Source organism: Oncorhynchus nerka, linkage group LG3, assembly GCF_034236695.1.
Source record: "Oncorhynchus nerka isolate Pitt River linkage group LG3, Oner_Uvic_2.0, whole genome shotgun sequence".
Classification (NCBI taxonomy): Eukaryota; Metazoa; Chordata; class Actinopteri; order Salmoniformes; family Salmonidae; genus Oncorhynchus; species Oncorhynchus nerka.
Genome location: NC_088398.1, coordinates 52,606,890 through 52,623,835, shown reverse-complemented (window position 1 = coordinate 52,623,835; position 16,946 = coordinate 52,606,890). Strand labels below are relative to the sequence as shown.

At 38.6% G+C, this 16,946-nt stretch overlaps 4 protein-coding genes across 5 annotated transcripts; all 4 read right to left on the bottom strand.

The window, feature by feature from the left end:
• Positions 1-1,217: 1,217 nt before the first annotated feature.
• On the bottom strand, positions 1,218-2,856 carry LOC115110575 (gamma-crystallin B-like). The gene is made up of 3 exons (XM_029636348.2): positions 2,752-2,856; positions 2,286-2,528; positions 1,218-1,701 (listed from the first exon to the last, which is right to left on the bottom strand). The coding sequence occupies exons 1-3, from the start codon at positions 2,764-2,766 to the stop codon at positions 1,426-1,428; spliced, it is 534 nt and encodes a 177-aa protein (XP_029492208.1). The 5' UTR covers positions 2,767-2,856; the 3' UTR covers positions 1,218-1,425.
• A 773-nt stretch (positions 2,857-3,629) lies between these two features.
• Positions 3,630-5,548, bottom strand: LOC115110581 (gamma-crystallin M2-like). 2 transcript variants are annotated; one of them, XM_029636362.2, is made up of 3 exons: positions 5,494-5,548; positions 4,997-5,239; positions 3,630-4,464 (listed from the first exon to the last, which is right to left on the bottom strand). In XM_029636362.2, the coding sequence occupies exons 1-3, from the start codon at positions 5,500-5,502 to the stop codon at positions 4,192-4,194; spliced, it is 525 nt and encodes a 174-aa protein (XP_029492222.1). In that variant the 5' UTR covers positions 5,503-5,548; the 3' UTR covers positions 3,630-4,191. The 2 variants fall into 2 exon arrangements, with proteins under 2 accessions (XP_029492222.1, XP_064869439.1); XM_065013367.1 differs by having other exon boundaries at positions 5,399-5,537.
• Positions 5,549-8,357: 2,809 nt separating this feature from the next.
• crygm7 (crystallin, gamma M7) lies at positions 8,358-9,596 on the bottom strand. Its single transcript, XM_029644123.2, has 3 exons — positions 9,496-9,596; positions 9,037-9,279; positions 8,358-8,700 (listed from the first exon to the last, which is right to left on the bottom strand). Exons 1-3 carry the CDS (start codon positions 9,505-9,507, stop codon positions 8,428-8,430), a joined length of 528 nt encoding a protein of 175 aa, XP_029499983.1. The 5' UTR covers positions 9,508-9,596; the 3' UTR covers positions 8,358-8,427.
• A 2,229-nt stretch (positions 9,597-11,825) lies between these two features.
• On the bottom strand, positions 11,826-14,362 carry LOC115115622 (gamma-crystallin M2-like). The gene is made up of 3 exons (XM_029644115.2): positions 14,257-14,362; positions 12,682-12,924; positions 11,826-12,285 (listed from the first exon to the last, which is right to left on the bottom strand). The coding sequence occupies exons 1-3, from the start codon at positions 14,263-14,265 to the stop codon at positions 12,010-12,012; spliced, it is 528 nt and encodes a 175-aa protein (XP_029499975.1). The 5' UTR covers positions 14,266-14,362; the 3' UTR covers positions 11,826-12,009.
• Positions 14,363-16,946: the final 2,584 nt, after the last annotated feature.

Sequence of the window (16,946 nt, the reverse complement as noted above, 5' to 3'; positions counted from 1 at the left end):
TGTGACCTGTAAATGTCTTATCCATGACTTGACTCTTGGAACTTTTACATGAACATTGTGAATGTTATCTGTTATCAGAATCTGTCTTGTCTTAACCCACATCGTATTGCTTTATTACTTGGCTGTTAAACACAAGACGACTTTATGTTGAGAGGGGTAAAGTAAAGTGTGTCAAGTTGTGACACGATGTGATACCACTACGAAGACTGTGGTAAGTGGAGCAGAGAGTCAGTTAGGTTTATTGGCACGTTAAGGAATTCTCAAGACGTTTAACACACACTGACCAAGACAAAATGCAGCTTAACAAATATTGCCCTTAGAAATATTGAAATAATTGTATTTGACAAATATTGTTGGTTATAGTACATAGCTCATTAAACTCAGCATCTAACCAGAGAATGCTCCAGTGTCCTTATTGTTTTCCTTTCCTTGGTTTCCTACATTTTGTTAAATATTTGTATCTTTCTATTATTTGATAGGTGTGTTCTTGTAAACAAGCTGCATTCATATATAATGAAATATGACCTATAAATAAGATCAAAGGAATAAGTAAGACCAAAACAACCTTGTAAAAATCTGATTCTTCTCGTTTAACTGTAGCAGGTACAGAGAAAGAAAAGGAAGTGATTAACAGGCATTTGAATTATGGTTTGTACAATTAGTAAACATATTTGCATGATGTTCATCAATACATTTTTATGATCCGTAATGATAATTGTATATGATTTAGGCACAGTTAAAGTTTCAATATCACTGCAACTATATGAATGTAGGATTTACAGGGGCACTCATCATTATTGATGGGATGCCTCAAATTCACTACGTTCCCCAGTCAGCACTATTGTATACAGTTAGGATCATGGTATGGATAAATTCAGGCACAATACATGTACAGCTGGCTAATCCCTTATGGGGCACCAAACAGGGAGAGAGCGGATTCATGCTTTGTCTGATTACAGGCCAAAACACACTAGGCCAAAGTAAGAGCGATAGCTGTAACGAAATGTATTTTCTCACGTATAATGTGGGGTTTGGTGATTAATCTCAATTTTTTTGACATGAAAAAAATATGTTCTAGTAATGATTAGGTGTTTTGATATGTAACAAGGAACATTCATGGCTGTGGTGCTGTGCTGATTTGTGTAGCGTTTAGATATCTACAGCCTACTGTAGAACAAGATAAATCATCTATCTCAAATGCTGTATCAAGAAGTGTATTTGGACTGCATGAAGAGGTTTATTGAAATCAACAAACTTTGCATGAATTATCAGTGAGGGTTTCTAGCAATGGGGTTGAGTTCTGAGAAGATACCAATAACCTTCTCAAAGAGAAGTGGAAGACATAAAACAGAGTTTTTTTTGATTATGAATCAAAGTTTATTGTGGTCAAGATTGACAGTTGATAGTTCAAATTGGAGCTCTCGTTCAGTTGAAGTCGGTGATCCTTCTGAGGGAGCCGATCTTGGGGCTCAAACCTCCCCAGTCGTTGAACCTCCTGTACTCGCCGGGCCTCACATAGTACTGCCTGCCCTTGTAGTTGGGCTGGTCGTACATCAGCCAGTGGCCATCCATCACGTTGCAGGAGTTGATGTCGGACATACGGAAGCGGTCCTGGACGTTGGGGCAGTCGTCACTCAGCTCATTCATCTGGCCGCCCATGTCAGGACGATCGTACATTCTCATTCTGTACTGGCCACTGTGCTGTAACAGGATCAAACAGGTGTTACATAGTTATTAGACAGTAACTGCATAGTTACTGCATAGTTATTACATGGTAACTGTGTGCTCAAATGCAGTGTCATTTGTATATTTCTTACATTGACTTAAATATAATGGTGATTTCAGAGATAAACGTTGCTACAGGCTTTAGTTGGCATTTAGATGTATGTTACATTCAACAAATGTGTGACTGATTAATCTGATGGCAGCTTCATGTTATATGTCGGTAGCTTATTTATGCACAACCACTCTTTCATAATTAATCAATAAAATACATGTAATACAATTACAGAGTTCAAATGTATCTGGTTATGACTTTGGCCCTGCTATAAAACTAAATATATGCATATATTTGCATAATTCATTGATAAACAGTTACTTTCCTTCAACCCACCATACAACGCGTTGGCCCTAGATGTATTACATGTATTACTTGTATTTGTATTTGTGTTACTTGTATTTGTTTTACTTGTATTTGTGTTACTTGTATCTGTTTTACTTGTATTTGTGTTACTTGTATTTGTTTTACTTGTATTTGCATTACTTTTATTTCGAACCTCACTCACCATGGGGATCATACGGCAGGACCTGATGCAGTCATTGATGCCAATCATTTGCTGGTTATCTGAGTACTCTCCCCTCCTCACAAAGTACTGGTTTCCCATGTAGTTGGGGCGCTCGTAGACCATGAAGCATCCGCTCTCAACTTTGATGGAGTTGCAGCGGTTGAAGTAGGAGTGCAGGTCAGCACAGTCGCTGCTGCACTCATGAGAGTGACCCTGGAAGTTCCTGTCTTCGTAAAAGATGATCTGCAACCAACCACATCACAGAACATCATTATCCCTAAGATCTACAGGACTACTGTTGCTGAACTGCATGAGATCTGTCTGCTAAACTAGTAGCATTATTTTATGTATTTGTAGAAACTGTGCATGTAACATTTAATAAATACTATAAAATATTACTGTGAAACTGTTCCGTTTTAGTGCATACAAATCTGGAAAGTTGTAAAACCATGGCCTTCTTCCTTACCTTTCCCATAGTCATGTTGGCGGTGGATGGGGGTGACGGCTCAATGCTCAATGTCCCTCAATCCAGCACTGTCTTTTATTTTTAAAAATCACACACACAGGGCAGCTGTGTGATTGCACAGCACAAAGTATTGTCATTCAAATATATCACTCAGTCATAGTCAATGGTGGAGGTGGGTGAAAAAAATCTGTTTCTGTATAGATGGCCGGGCGTAACCAGTTATTGTTCTCTCCCCCATGTTCATCACAATTCTCAGAAAACACTACTGTATACCAGACTGATACAGTACACTGCACAGCATCAGCAAAACCTATCAACACCATATTCATTATACAGTGGTAGCCAGCTAGACGTTAGAGTGCCCATACACGGCCATGAAATGAAAAATAGTAGTATTTCTTTGAACTTTTTAAGAATCCACTTAGCCTAGTTTATTCATATAATTCAATCTTTGTAAAATAATACATGGTAATTATCAATTTACAGTAGCATATGTGTTGTATACTGCATCTAATCAGAGCGATGAACATGGCCCACATAAGACATAGATCTACCTTTACCAACATGGTCTTACCTGTCCTCGATATTGAGAAGCCAAGCATGGACACCTTTGCTTTATAATTCACTGTTTCATGAAGTCACGGTTACAACGCATAGGGGCTGCAAATGAAAATAAGCTAGGTAGCTAAAATTCGGTGAAACAATTGTTTTGCATGGTCCCTGACAAATATATCAGGAAGATAAATAGCCAATCAATAGAGCGATCAGAATATGCATCTCTATAATGAACCAATGTCTGGCCGATATTTGAATTGTGTGATATGCCATCTGGTAATTGTGGTGGGATTATTGAATAGTTAATTACTAGAATATCAGAGTTCCATGTTTCCATTTGTTTATTGTAGCACTGAGTCATTGGTCAAGAACAGAGCCAGAGACTTGCTACCATTTGCAGACTGAATGTGATCAAATTATATAGTCAGAGATCATCATTGATAAGTATTGGTCCATCATATACAAAGGTCAATATGACATCAAAAATGAAGAACCTGATCAGCTGAACATGCCATAACAATACAGGTATTTTAAAATGGTGAAGTGTGTATTGCATTGGTCCTCTTTGTTTTTGTCTGAAGATATTCCAATTTAAAAGTATAATTTTTGCCCATAGGCTTTGTAATCAGTTGTCTCTCCTTGGAACTTCTTATATCCCATCATGTCGTTGTGGTTTGTTCGACATCTTCTCCGATTTAATTTTCACCTTCTCTCTACTTTTATGTTTGTGTTTTATACCAATAACAGGAAATTAGATTCTCCATTAACGTGCAGTGAGGGTGGGGTATACAATCTCTTGACTTGAGTCCAATTGTCCCACCATGAGTCCTAGCTATCCACAGAGATGCCAGCCACAACGTCCAATTCATTGATAGGATGGTATGTTTAGTAGTCCATGATTCGTCGAATAGAACCCACTCTGGCACTCCTGCCGCCCCATTCGCTGAATCTCCTGTAATACCCAGGCTTTATAAGGTACATCCTCCCCCTGTAGTTTGGGTGCTCGTAGAACAGCCAGTTTCCTCCTTTCACATTGCAAGAGAAAATGTCATTGATGTTGAAACGATCCATGACGCTGGGACAGTCATCCACCAGATCCATTATCTGCCCACCATACTCTAGTCTCTCAAAGAGACGCATGTTGTAGGATCCAGGCACCTGATATTGATTTGAGAAGGTGAAAAAAAACATTAGAATTGTGCCATCTTAGAACTTCTATCTTTATCTTGATAATCAGAGGAGCATTACAAATCATTATGGTTACACACCCCCAGCCCTACACACACACACCTGCACCAACTTGTTACAAATGTAATAAGTGACATTTAATCACAAGATTAAAACCCTTCAAGAATTTAGCAATGATCTCTCAGGAGCATGTTTATGCAGAATTCCACACTTTATCATTTGCATAATTTATGCCCCAAATTAGAATGCTCCAAGTTTACCTTTTGAGAGTGAAATATATATAGATTCCACTATATATACATCTGAACATAATTTTATAGCGAATGTACTATTTGTACTATGGGAAAGTGAAATAAACATAGAATACAAGTAAACGTTTTGCTTTTATTTCAGGAAAAGGTTAACTGGAGCAATATATTCATGAACTTTTGATAAACTGTCCATGAATACACATTTATTAACTTAATTTTTGTAATGGCAGTCATACAAACAGAGAGCTCACCGAGGAGATGATGTGGCATGAGTTGATGTTGTCATTTGTGCCCATCCAACGATTGTAGTCAGGATACTCTCCTCGACACAGGTAGTACTGTTGGCCAGTGTAGTTGGGCTTCTCATAGATCATGAAGCATCCACATGTCACCTTGATGGAGTTACACCGGCTGAGAAGGCCGAGCATGTCTGTGCAGTCACCATTGCATTCAAAGTGACGGCCACCATAGTCCTTGTCTTCGTAGAAGATGATCTAGGCATAAAGATTACATCATGTCGTTAATATTCATAAAGACAGAACATTGAAGATTGATCAAGGATTAATACAAAGATTAATTGATCAAGGATAAGCTTAATCCTTTCAATTCTAATCAATGGTGGTACAAGAATACCAGAACACAAAAACACTCACATGAATTCAATGGGAATGCCTGAAATTGATATTGCCATGAACACCCTTTTTACTATTCTACTCTATGATCCCTCATAGCTGTTTCGAAGGTTTACCTTCCCCATGATAGCTGGGCTTGTTGTGCCTTGTCGGTGTGGTCTGCCCAGCCCTTTGAAGACTCCACCTGTCACATATATAGTGAACATGAATTGCAGACTCTGCATGTGCCATTCATATTGTAATACCCAGTGGTCTTTTGCACATAGTGCCATTGTGTCGTCCTGAAGAGGTCAAAGGGGAGGAGAAAAGGTTGGGTACACCTTTTTTCCCAAATGGACAGGTTATGGTAGCATTTGGCTATGACCAAGAGATCATGTAGCTTTATTTTGTATGTACTCAAACATGGCAATGCATGACAAGGTATTGGTAATCATAGCTCCTGCAGTGTTTCTTTCTTTGAGATTTCGTGCCAGCCATTAGTTATACTTATTTGAAGTTATTCACTCTTTATGAAATATACATTTCTCTATTAAATATATTATGTTATTCAATGCATTTCTGTGAATATTTCATGAATTACACATTTTGTAATCACAACCATTACAATAAGTAAACCCAGGGTATGGACACCTCTTTGTCAAAATGTTTAAATGATAGACTAGAGAGGTTAATCCTATAGTGAAAATCCCATACTGTCACGTTCTGACCTTTATTTCCTTTGTTTTGTATTTATTTAGTATGGTCAGGGCGTGAGTCGGGGTGGGCAGTCTATGTTTGTTTTTCTATGATTTTGGGATTTGTATGTTTCGGCCTAGTATGGTTCTCAATCAGAGGCAGGTGTCATTAGTTGTCTCTGATTGAGAATCATACTTAGGTAGCCTGGGTTGCACTGTTTGTTTGTGGGTGATTGTCTATGCTAGTTGCTTGTGTCAGCACAGGTCTCATTGATAGCTTCACGGTCGTTATTGGTTTATTGTTTTTGTATTCAGTGTTCAGTACTTTCTTTAATTAAATATTCACCATGAAAACACACCACGCCGCATTTTGGTCCTCCGTTCCTTCTCGCCTCTCCTCTTCAGATGAAGAGGAGGAAGACCGTGATACATACATCTTACCATTATATAACGAGACAATAATACAATAAGTGGGATTCACACAAGGAAAGATTTGTCTGTTTGGTCTTTTTCACCTTTTTGTATGTTTCTGCTTTTCTTCCAATTGAAATGTGATGTGCTTTCCAATGTCTCCACTATACATAACTATACTTTCATGAATGGGTTGAACTGAACTATTTGGGATGGGTGGAATCTATCACACATATTTTTTTCAGTATATAGTACATGACAGTATAGGTTTTTTTCAGATTATAGTATATGACAGTATAGATTTTTTTCAGTATATAGTATTTGACAGTATATATTTTTTCAGTATATAGTATATGACAGTATAGGTTTTTTTCAGGATATAGTATTTAACAGTATAGATTTTTTCACTATATAGTATATGACAGCATAGTTTTTTTCAGGATATAGTATATGACAGTATAGATTTCTTTCAATATATAGTATTTGACAGTATCGATTTTTTCAGTAAATAGTATATGACAGTATAGGTTTTTTCAGTCTATAGTATATGACAGTATAGGTTTTTTCAGTATATATTATATGACCGTATAGGTTTTTTCAGTATATAGTATATGACAGTATAGGTTTTTTCAGTATATAGTATATGACAGTATAGGTTTTTTCAGTATATATTATATGACAGTATAGGTTTTTTCAGTATATAGTATATGACAGTATAGGTTTTTTCAGTATAGGTAATCTAATAAACAAATGTATTTGTATGTATGTTATTATCTGTACTTGGTATTATTTTGCCACCCTCAGTATAGAAATAGGACTACAGTGGGAGATCCTATTTTAAATGCAGTTACAAAAATCCCAAATTGTCTGTACATGTAGCTTGGCACTTAAAATATATTATTTAATGTTGTATTTTCTTAAATTAAATGTAATTATGAAATATTTTATACATTAAATATTAAATATGAAGACTAAAGATTGATGTTGAAATTGAAATACAAGTGATGTATGTTTACAAATGCATGTCTCAAAATATAAACTTGATGTGAGTCACATTCGTATGTTATTTGAAAAGTATTTGATTTATTGTTTCAGTTATATAGGATAGTATGTTTCCAATCAAATCCTTCATCCTATGCTTACTATCTATACATACCTCTGATTTCTTTGTTCGATTCAGTTATTTGTAAGAAATTGTTCTTATATGTACTATTCTCCAACATAATATGTTCTCCAATAGCATGACAACACAACTCGCTACTAGGTAGTATGTAATCAGACATATGAGCATACAAAATTGACTAACTATGATAGTTTATGCATAGACAAGATAGTTCTGGCCCTTCAAATATTTAGCTCTATAGGCTTCACATATCTGCACCCTTGGCCTCCAGTGGAAGCAGGGAGGTCCTGACGTCTATGAGGCCTAGTAGAGATAGCCACATAGTAGCTTGTTACGTTAGAAAGGGCTTTATGAATGCATTTATCTGTGGATGTGTAACTCTGCACAGCAACCACAAATGCACAATATCGAGTATAGTATGTTAACTCCATTAAGGAGGATACACTTTTCAGTTGAATGGCCTTTGTGTTTTTAAGACATCTCAGAGTATCATTTTCTCATAAATCACTGGCCTTTAGACCGCTTTGAGCACTGAAACTGGTTTGTTTGGTTAACACTGAACAGTAATGAGGGTAGAGCATGAATGATCCAGTACAGTATAATAGAGATCACGCTTTGACTCCTGTCTGATCAATACTGCAATAGCTTTATTGATCCCTCTAAGCAGAGCGAGGATGTCGGGTGTCGTGGTGCCACCCCTGCTGCTAACATCCACACTGGAGAGCAGGCCTGCAATGCTCAGAGAGCAAGAACAAAACTGAAAACACTTGAGCACTGACACCATTTTATTCAGTGTGTGAAACAAGGCATAAAGTAGACATTTTACAAGGACCCTTCCTTCTTTAGAGGTCCATAATGCGCCTGATTGAGCCGATCTTGGAGCTCATGCCTCCCCAGTCGTTGTATCTACGGTACTGGCCGGGCCTCAGGTAGTAGTGGCGTCCTCTATAGTTGGCCTGATCGTACATCAGCCAGTGGCCGTCCATCACGTTGCAGGAGTTGAAGTCGGACATACGGAAACGGTCCATACAGTTGGGGCAGTCGTCATCCAGCTCCATCATCTGGCCTCCCATGTCAGAGCGGTCGTACAGCCTCATCTTGAAGTTACCACGGTGCTGGAGGGGACAGAAAAGAAGACAGGGTTATATTCCATGATCATCTGTGTTCTAAATATAACTTTTCTTTATTGTTATTTAACACGCCAATACAAAAATGACTATTTAGATGCTCACAGAAAGGCTAGCAATCTAACTGATTTAAGGAATTGAAGATTGATTATGTAAATGTTTGATGATTAACCACTAAGGATAACATGATACACCCCCCATAGATGGTTTGGTGATATACTATGATCAAAACCTAGATTATGTGTAAGTACTCTCAAATACACAGTGATACAGTAAGTACATCATATGTGTTTGAGAAATAATGGTATGGGACAGTTCCCTTACCATGGGGATCATGCGGCAGGACTTGACACACTCGTTCATTCCCATCATGCGCATGTAGTCGGAGTACTCTCCCTTCCTCAGGAAATGCTGGTGTCCCATGAAGTTGGGGCGCTCGTAGATCATGAACATACCGCTCACCACCCTGATGGATTGGCAGCGGTTGAACATGGAATGAAGATCAGCGCAGTCACTCATGCACTCATGGTGACGGCCGCCGAAGTTCTTGTCCTCGTAGAAGATGATCTGATGGAAGAACAAGGATCATTTTTGAAGTAGCATTAATCAGGAAATCAATGGAAAATCAACAAAGTAAAGATGTGATATAGGCAGCCTACAGATATACTGTATGATGAAATTAGTCTAAATAACAACATATGTGTTTGATTAAATATACAATGTGTTTGTATGTGTGCTTGCATATGTAGTTTCTGTAAATGTAAAATGGCCTAAAATACAAACCTTTCCCATCATATTTGCGTTTGGTTGGTGAGCTGCTCGTTCTGCTTGCTGTGCTGGTGGCCAATGAGGTGGTTTATCTTTATATACATTCCCCTAGGGGGAAAGATAACATTGCATGTGTTGTTATTCAAATCAGTCATGCCAGCATGTCAGCACAAACACAACATACAGGAGTTTTGCTACTCTTGTACAACCGTGGTGATGGCTGTGTTCATATCCTAGCGTCCAGAAAAAGCTGCACACATCATTGACAGGCAGGCACTGGAAAGATCAATGAGTTGATGCCAGTCAGAGAAAGTATCACAATTGCTAAACCAGACCCAGGTTAACAAGCAATTTAATCAAATTAAGTAATTTGCCGTCATATTTCATTTGATATTGTGTACTCAAATCATCACATATGTGTGCATTTCAATCACTTGAGGTTGATGGACTAAGTGTTGATATGTATTGTAGCTATACGTTGTTGGACTAAGTGTTGATATGTATTGTAGCTATACGTTGATGGACTAAGTGTTGATATGTATTGTAGCTATACGTTGTTGGACTAAGTGTTGATATGTATTGTAGCTATACGTTGATGGACTAAGTGTTGATATGTATTGTAGCTATACGTTGATGGACTAAGTGTTGATATGTATTGTAGCGTTGATGGACTAAGTGTTGATATGGACTAAGTGTTGATATGTTGATATGTAGCTATACGTTGATGGACTAAGTGTTGATATGTATTGTAGCTATACGTTGATGGACTAAGTGTTGATATGTATTGTAGCTATACGTTGATGGACTAAGTGTTGATATGTATTGTAGCGTTGATGGACGTTGATGGACGTTGTTGGACTAAGTGTTGATATGTATTGTAGCTATACGTTGATGGACTAAGTGTTGATATGTATTGTAGCTATACGTTGATGGACTAAGTGTTGATATGTATTGTAGCTATACGTTGATGGACTAAGTGTTGATATGTATTGTAGCTATACGTTGATGGACTAAGTGTTGATATGTATTGTAGCTATACGTTGATGGACTAAGTGTTGATATGTAAGCTATGTTGATGGACTAAGTGTTGATATGTATTGTAGCTATACGTTGATGGACTAAGTGTTGATATGTATTGTAGCTATACGTTGATGGACTAAGTGTTGATATGTATTGTGTTGATGTATTGTACTAACGTTGATGGACTAAGTGTTGATATGTATTGTAGCTATACGTTGATGGACTAAGTGTTGATATGTATTGTAGCTATACGTTGATGGACTAAGTGTTGATATGTATTGTAGCTATACGTTGATGGACTAAGTGTTGATATGTATTGTAGCTATACGTTGATGGACTAAGTGTTGATATGTATTGTAGCTATACGTTGATGGACTAAGTGTTGATATGTATTGTAGCTATACGTTGATGGACTAAGTGTTGATATGTATTGTAGCTATACGTTGATGGACTAAGTGTTGATATGTATTGTAGCTATACGTTGATGGACTAAGTGTTGATATGTATTGTAGCTATACGTTGATGGACTAAGTGTTGATATGTATTGTAGCTATACGTTGATGGACTAAGTGTTGATATGTATTGTAGCTATACGTTGTTGGTATAGTCAAAATACTTCATCATGATCTTATAAAACAATTTGATCTGTGATTGTGCATGTTTAGCTGGGTGGTATGTTGATTGATAGATCTGATAGCCATTTACTGTATATGATGAGTATACCGTTCTCTTTACAGGAAGATACCAAACACGTGTTGCTATGATATGTGTTACATATTCATAGGGGGATCCTTTCAAAACAATAAAAACTCACACATGAAATTCCATGCTTTTGTGTGTGGCCCGTTTTTCCGATTGGGAGCTTTGCCAACATGGTATGTTTTCAACAGTGTAATCCTGTTTTGCACTATTTATGGCATAGAACCCTGGGTGAACACATCTATAGGAGAGGCAGCTAATAGCACCCAGACCCCGCCCGCCCGCCATCCATCCATCCACCCTTCTCTCTAAAGCTGTGCGGAAGAGTGCTGTGTCACTGTCTTCAGAGGACTATGCAGACTTGATATCAGAATGGGCTGTATTCTATTGTCCATGTCAGATTTGCATATATGCCATTAGCTGTGTTGAAGCCACAGTGCCTCCATCTTGGCACTCCCCTAACGCTGTAAGTACACGATTTGAATATGAACTGGGTCCATATCAAACTGGTTCCCTTACTACTGGCCTATCACCAAACTGCATTTACAGTATGTGTTGCAGTGAATTGGTTTCAACTTCACCCAAACTGTTTAGCTAGCCTATTAAAAAAAATATCACAAGAAACATTCACAATAGATTAATTTATTCAGACTCATTCAGAGTTACCATTGTAATGACCAAATATCTATTTCAAATTCATAAAATATATTGACACAGTCCTGTGTGTTAGAATAGGCATACTCTTCTATTGACAAGCCAGTGCCAACTAGAGACGAGCTGCGTTTAGGGAGGCAGAGAAGGTGTTCTTATCTAAAACTCGGTGATCCTACGGAAGGAGCCAGTGGTGGCACATGTGGCACCCCAGTCACTAAACTTCCTGTACTCTCCAGGCCTCATGAAGTACTGGCGGCCGCGGTAGTTGGGGTGTTCGTAGAGGGTCCAGTAGCCCTCCAGAACGTTACAGGAGTAGACGTCACGGCTGCGGAAGCGTTCCTGGACAGACTCACAGTCCTCGGCGAACTCCATCGTCTGGCCCTGGAAGTTGGGGCGTTCATAGATGCGCATGCGGTATGGGCCTCCGCTAGTCTGCAGGAAGGGAGATAGGAATCAGGGTGTTCAGGACATTCTAGATTCTTGCTGTATTGTGATATTGTGTTGCTCCATGTCATTCAATATAATAACCGTCATGTCCTACCAAGGAGATTCACCCACTCAATCAGGTTCTCATCACAGAACCTAGGAATGTGCTGTTTTTTTGTAAAGAAGAAACCCAAATGTGTTGCATTATCAACCTGCCCTCAGAATGGATTTGAACATTCATAACCATACATCAATCAGAAGGTAACCCCATTCACTCCATAGGTAAAATATTCTACATTCAAAACTTTGTAATCGTTTGATTGATGTCTGAAGTATTACTGAATGGAGTATCAGCCTGGCAGGGTAACACGGCAACACCTCAAAGACAATTAGGTTGCTCACATAGGAGAAGGTACGGCAGGAGCGGATGCTGTCATTGTATCCCATCCAGTGCTGGTACTCTGGGTACTCCCCTCTGGTCAGCACGTACTGATAGCCTGTGTAGTTGGGACGCTCGTACAGCACCCAGCAGCCGCTATCTACCTTGATGGAGTTACAGCGGCTGAAATGGGGGTGCATGTCAGCGCAGTCTGCATCGCACTCATAAGAGCGCCCCTGGAAGTTGCTGTCCTCGTAGAAAGTTATCTGTAGTCGAAATGGGAGGTAGGAGAGCACACAACTTAAGACCGTAGTATACACCTGAACCAATTGTTTATATATTCACTAGATCACTGATAGGGGGCGCTGTGTTGAAGCCACAGTGCCTCCATTTTGGCACTCCACCCTACATTTGTTTTTGCCACATTTATTCCATTAGACACCTTAATGCATACTTTGAAATTATATGTGAGCTAAACATAAAAATAAAAGTATAATTTTTTTAGATTAGTAATGTTTACTGTCCACACAACAACAACAAAAATACTTAAAATACATGTAATTTTGTCCTTGAAACATTTAATTGAAATACTGTGGAATTCCATTCATTCCTATGGAGGACTGCTCTCTTGGTGAGTGCCAATATGGCCAACAGGTGGCTTCAAACCCTCTCATTGGCCAATATATAGAATCAGCAATACAGGGTTTATATACTTCATGGTCCTGAAACCCACAATGGACTCAACCGTCATATGTTGTTAAATGCATGCATATGATTTGTGTCATTTCCTCAAGTCTAATCAACATCACCAATTTCAACACAATGCCAATGTTTCAAAGTCTAGGTAATGACAATAAATGTGTGGCCTTACTGTCCTGTTCAGAGACAGTTAGACCCAGGGGCGCCATGCCGTAAATCCTGAGAATTATGATTTAATGATTCATTATATGTGTGTGTATATATATATATATATATACACACACACACACACGTCTATTTTTATGCATATCTAAGCATACCTCTTAAGCTGTCTGCATCCTCCTGACTGGTGGTTATTTTGTTTAAAGAAACTAAATATTCTTCTCTGCTCAAATCTGGGTAAAATATTGGAAGTAATGTGAGTATTATTCAGTACATTTAGTTATTGGTTGCTTTTCTAAAGTATACCAATCTTGCCAGCAGGCATACCAGCTAAGATAGTTAAACAACCTACCTACTCTACCTTGATTGACAGCCTGAAATGATTTCAGGGGTAGCTAGTTATGAGGTTGTGAGTTTGGGAACCTATCTGGGCAAGCGAAAGCCAACTTCATATAATTGCTATGTGGCTAGTAGTAGCCTATTACAGAGAAAAAACTAACAAATAAAGTGCAGCCCTAATTCTTTTAGCAGGACAAATCTGAGGGTGCACGTGCCCCCTATGGGTATGACGCCTTACTTTGACCTAATATAGTTCTGCTATGATGCATGTTTAGGCTGTGAGTTAAGTTGCAATGGGTTAGCAGAGGGCTGGGAGGAAGTCTACACTGGTTCGGCCCACTATCTTACAGTGCAATATAGAGACAGATAGTGAGTGTCCCCTCCTCCCAAGGTCTTACCTTACTCATCCTGGTAAATCTCCCTGGAGCCCGTCCTCTACAGGAGTGATGATCTGGCTCACCAGGCCCAGGGACCACTATATAAACCTCAATCGACAGATGGGCTGATCCCACTTTATTTGTTATTTTAATGAACAGGGATTTGGTGGCCTGGCTGCACTGCCAAAAGTCTTGATCCTGGGCATACAGTCAAGTTAAAAGCCCTGATTCATCAGTGCTAAAAGTCCTAGCGGGCACATTACAGACCAGATCTGACCCTCACTTTTTTCTATGTCCAATCAGACTGTACACATTTATCCACTGATCCACCAAAACAGGATTAATGTTTACCACACAGAATGTCATCACAAAGGCAAAGCAACCAAGTGTCTGTCTAACCATCTGGTGAGAGAGAGGGTGAGATATGGGTTCATGTAGTCAGGAGTTAAAGTGGGGGAGCGGGGTTCTCAACCTAACCCTCCGGCTCAAACCTAACTTCATTTCCACACACTGGCTCAATCCTAACCTCATCCCTTACCCTAGCTTCAAGGCCACACCACATCTCAACCTTAATTCTAGCCAATGCCATAAACTCAATTCTAACACTAGCATAATGCCTAACACAAGCATAATGACCACACCTCAGTTTAACTCTAACCCTAGCCATAATTACAATCCTAACCCTAATTTAATGTCCACATCCAGGCTACTGTTCCACCATCCCATACTTCCATATTCAAATAGGGCCCGATTCAGAATTAGGAAAATGTACACCTTTCCTAGGCACTTCTTAGTAGATGGTATTCAGACTTACCTTATGCAGGTGCTTAAATGGGCTTTGCAGGCGTGATTCACCTGCACGCACTGAATGCCTTGTTCACGTCATGTCGGAAACTCGGGACATCACAGTTAAAATGAACAATAGTTATTTGCGTAGAGCTTCCCATTGGTTGATTCTGGTACCTCCCAAGTGGGAAACTCGAGATCCAACTCTTCCACCTAGGTTAGCCAGTCAGAAATGTCAGTTTCCGACATGATGTGAATGCAGCATTAATTTTATTAAACTGCTGAAAACCATCCCACCTGCTGGCCAACAGATTGTTCTCGTGGCGATTTCATTCAATAGGGTTTTCAGTAGATTTATCTAAAGTCATCCATTTAAATGTTATTTTGTGTACCTTTAATTAGAATTCTCTTGACAGACTCACTGGAATATCTAAATATTAGGAATCAATTAAAGAAAGCCATGTAAATATTAGTCTCCTTTTCATCACCAACTGGTAGATTAAAAAATATTCTGATCTTGCATAGTATTTAGGGTAGGAAAGTATTTATGAATAATAATAAAAACTGGTTTGGTTTGGAGAGCCTTCACGCACTAAATGTATAGTGGTTTGATTCATCCTGAAAGTTTCAATTGTTCAAGCCATTAAATATTGAAATGTGAGAAAAGTGTACAATAGGTGTTGAACAGTAGTCTGTATAGTCTAAAAATCTACCCTAATGATCCTCACTAAACATGGAACTGTGATGACAATGGTCCAGTCGTCGTGAACCGTGCTCCAGGCACAAGGTTTAAACTGCTACTTATGATCTGCGTTCCATAAGGCTACATGTCCCGAATTATTGCACAACTTGTAATACGTTAGCCTAATATGATCCACTATTCCTAGCAATCCACAGGAACACCCACATAAACATGACAGAAGAAGGAAAGGTAAACCAAGGATGTAATGGAATGATGCAAAATGTAAGGAAAACAACACTAAGGTGACAGTTATAAATGTATGTGGGTATTACTGACGGTGGCTACCAGATAGTGGCTAATAATGTTTATATCGTGTAATATTTTACACGATATAAAATGTAAAAGAAATACAGTGTAAAGTCCGGGCATATAATTAAAACATTCTGCAAATCATAAATCAACTCGGTAAATTTGGCGCTATACTGTCATTTGATTGAGTCTCCAAATGTCATCCCTGCAAATTATAAGGCCATATGACTGGTTTCACATTTGTCTCCAGCGATCACAAAGTCAAATATAGTAGATCTAAAACAATTGTTATTTACATTTACAATCCTCTTATCCAAACGGTTTACTAATTTACCTAGCTTTTATCAATAGCTCTCATCAAAGTGTAAATTACCGTGCATGGATAATTATGTTATCAGAAAAAAACAGATGTTGTTCCACTTGGAACCGACAGATTGCTCAGGTGTAAAGGAATTGGAATTAGGAGGGAATTAAGTCAAAGTCAGAATACGGTGTATACAGTGGGGCAAAAAAGTATTTAGTCAGCCACCAATTGTGCAAGTTCTCCCACTTAAAAAGATGAGAGAGGCCTGTAATTTCATCATAGGTACATTCAACTATGACAGACAAAATGAGAAGAAAAAAAATCCAGAAAATCACATTGTAGGATTTTTTATGAATTTATTTGCAAATTATGGTGGAAAATAAGTATTTGGTCACCTACAAACAAGCAAGATTTCTGGCTCTCACAGACCTGTAACTTCTTCTTTAAGAGGCTCTTCTGTTCTCCACTCGTTACCTGTATTAATGGCACCTGTTTGAACTTGTTATCAGTATAAAAGACACCTGTCCACAACCTCAAACAGTCACACTCCAAACTCCACTATGGCCAAGACCAAAGAGCTGTCAAAGGACACCAGAAACAAAATTGTAGACCTGCACCAGGCTGGGAAGA

Coding starts and splice junctions, on each gene's coding strand:
- LOC115110575 (XM_029636348.2), bottom strand. Junction 1,702..2,285: donor CCTGCCGTATGATCCCCATG/GTGAGTGAGGTT, acceptor ATCCTGTTACAG/CACAGTGGCCAGTACAGAAT.
- LOC115110581 (XM_029636362.2), bottom strand. Junction 4,465..4,996: donor CATGCCACATCATCTCCTCG/GTGAGCTCTCTG, acceptor AATCAATATCAG/GTGCCTGGATCCTACAACAT.
- crygm7 (XM_029644123.2), bottom strand. Junction 8,701..9,036: donor CCTGCCGCATGATCCCCATG/GTAAGGGAACTG, acceptor TGTCCCCTCCAG/CACCGTGGTAACTTCAAGAT.
- LOC115115622 (XM_029644115.2), bottom strand. Junction 12,286..12,681: donor CCTGCCGTACCTTCTCCTAT/GTGAGCAACCTA, acceptor CCCTTCCTGCAG/ACTAGCGGAGGCCCATACCG.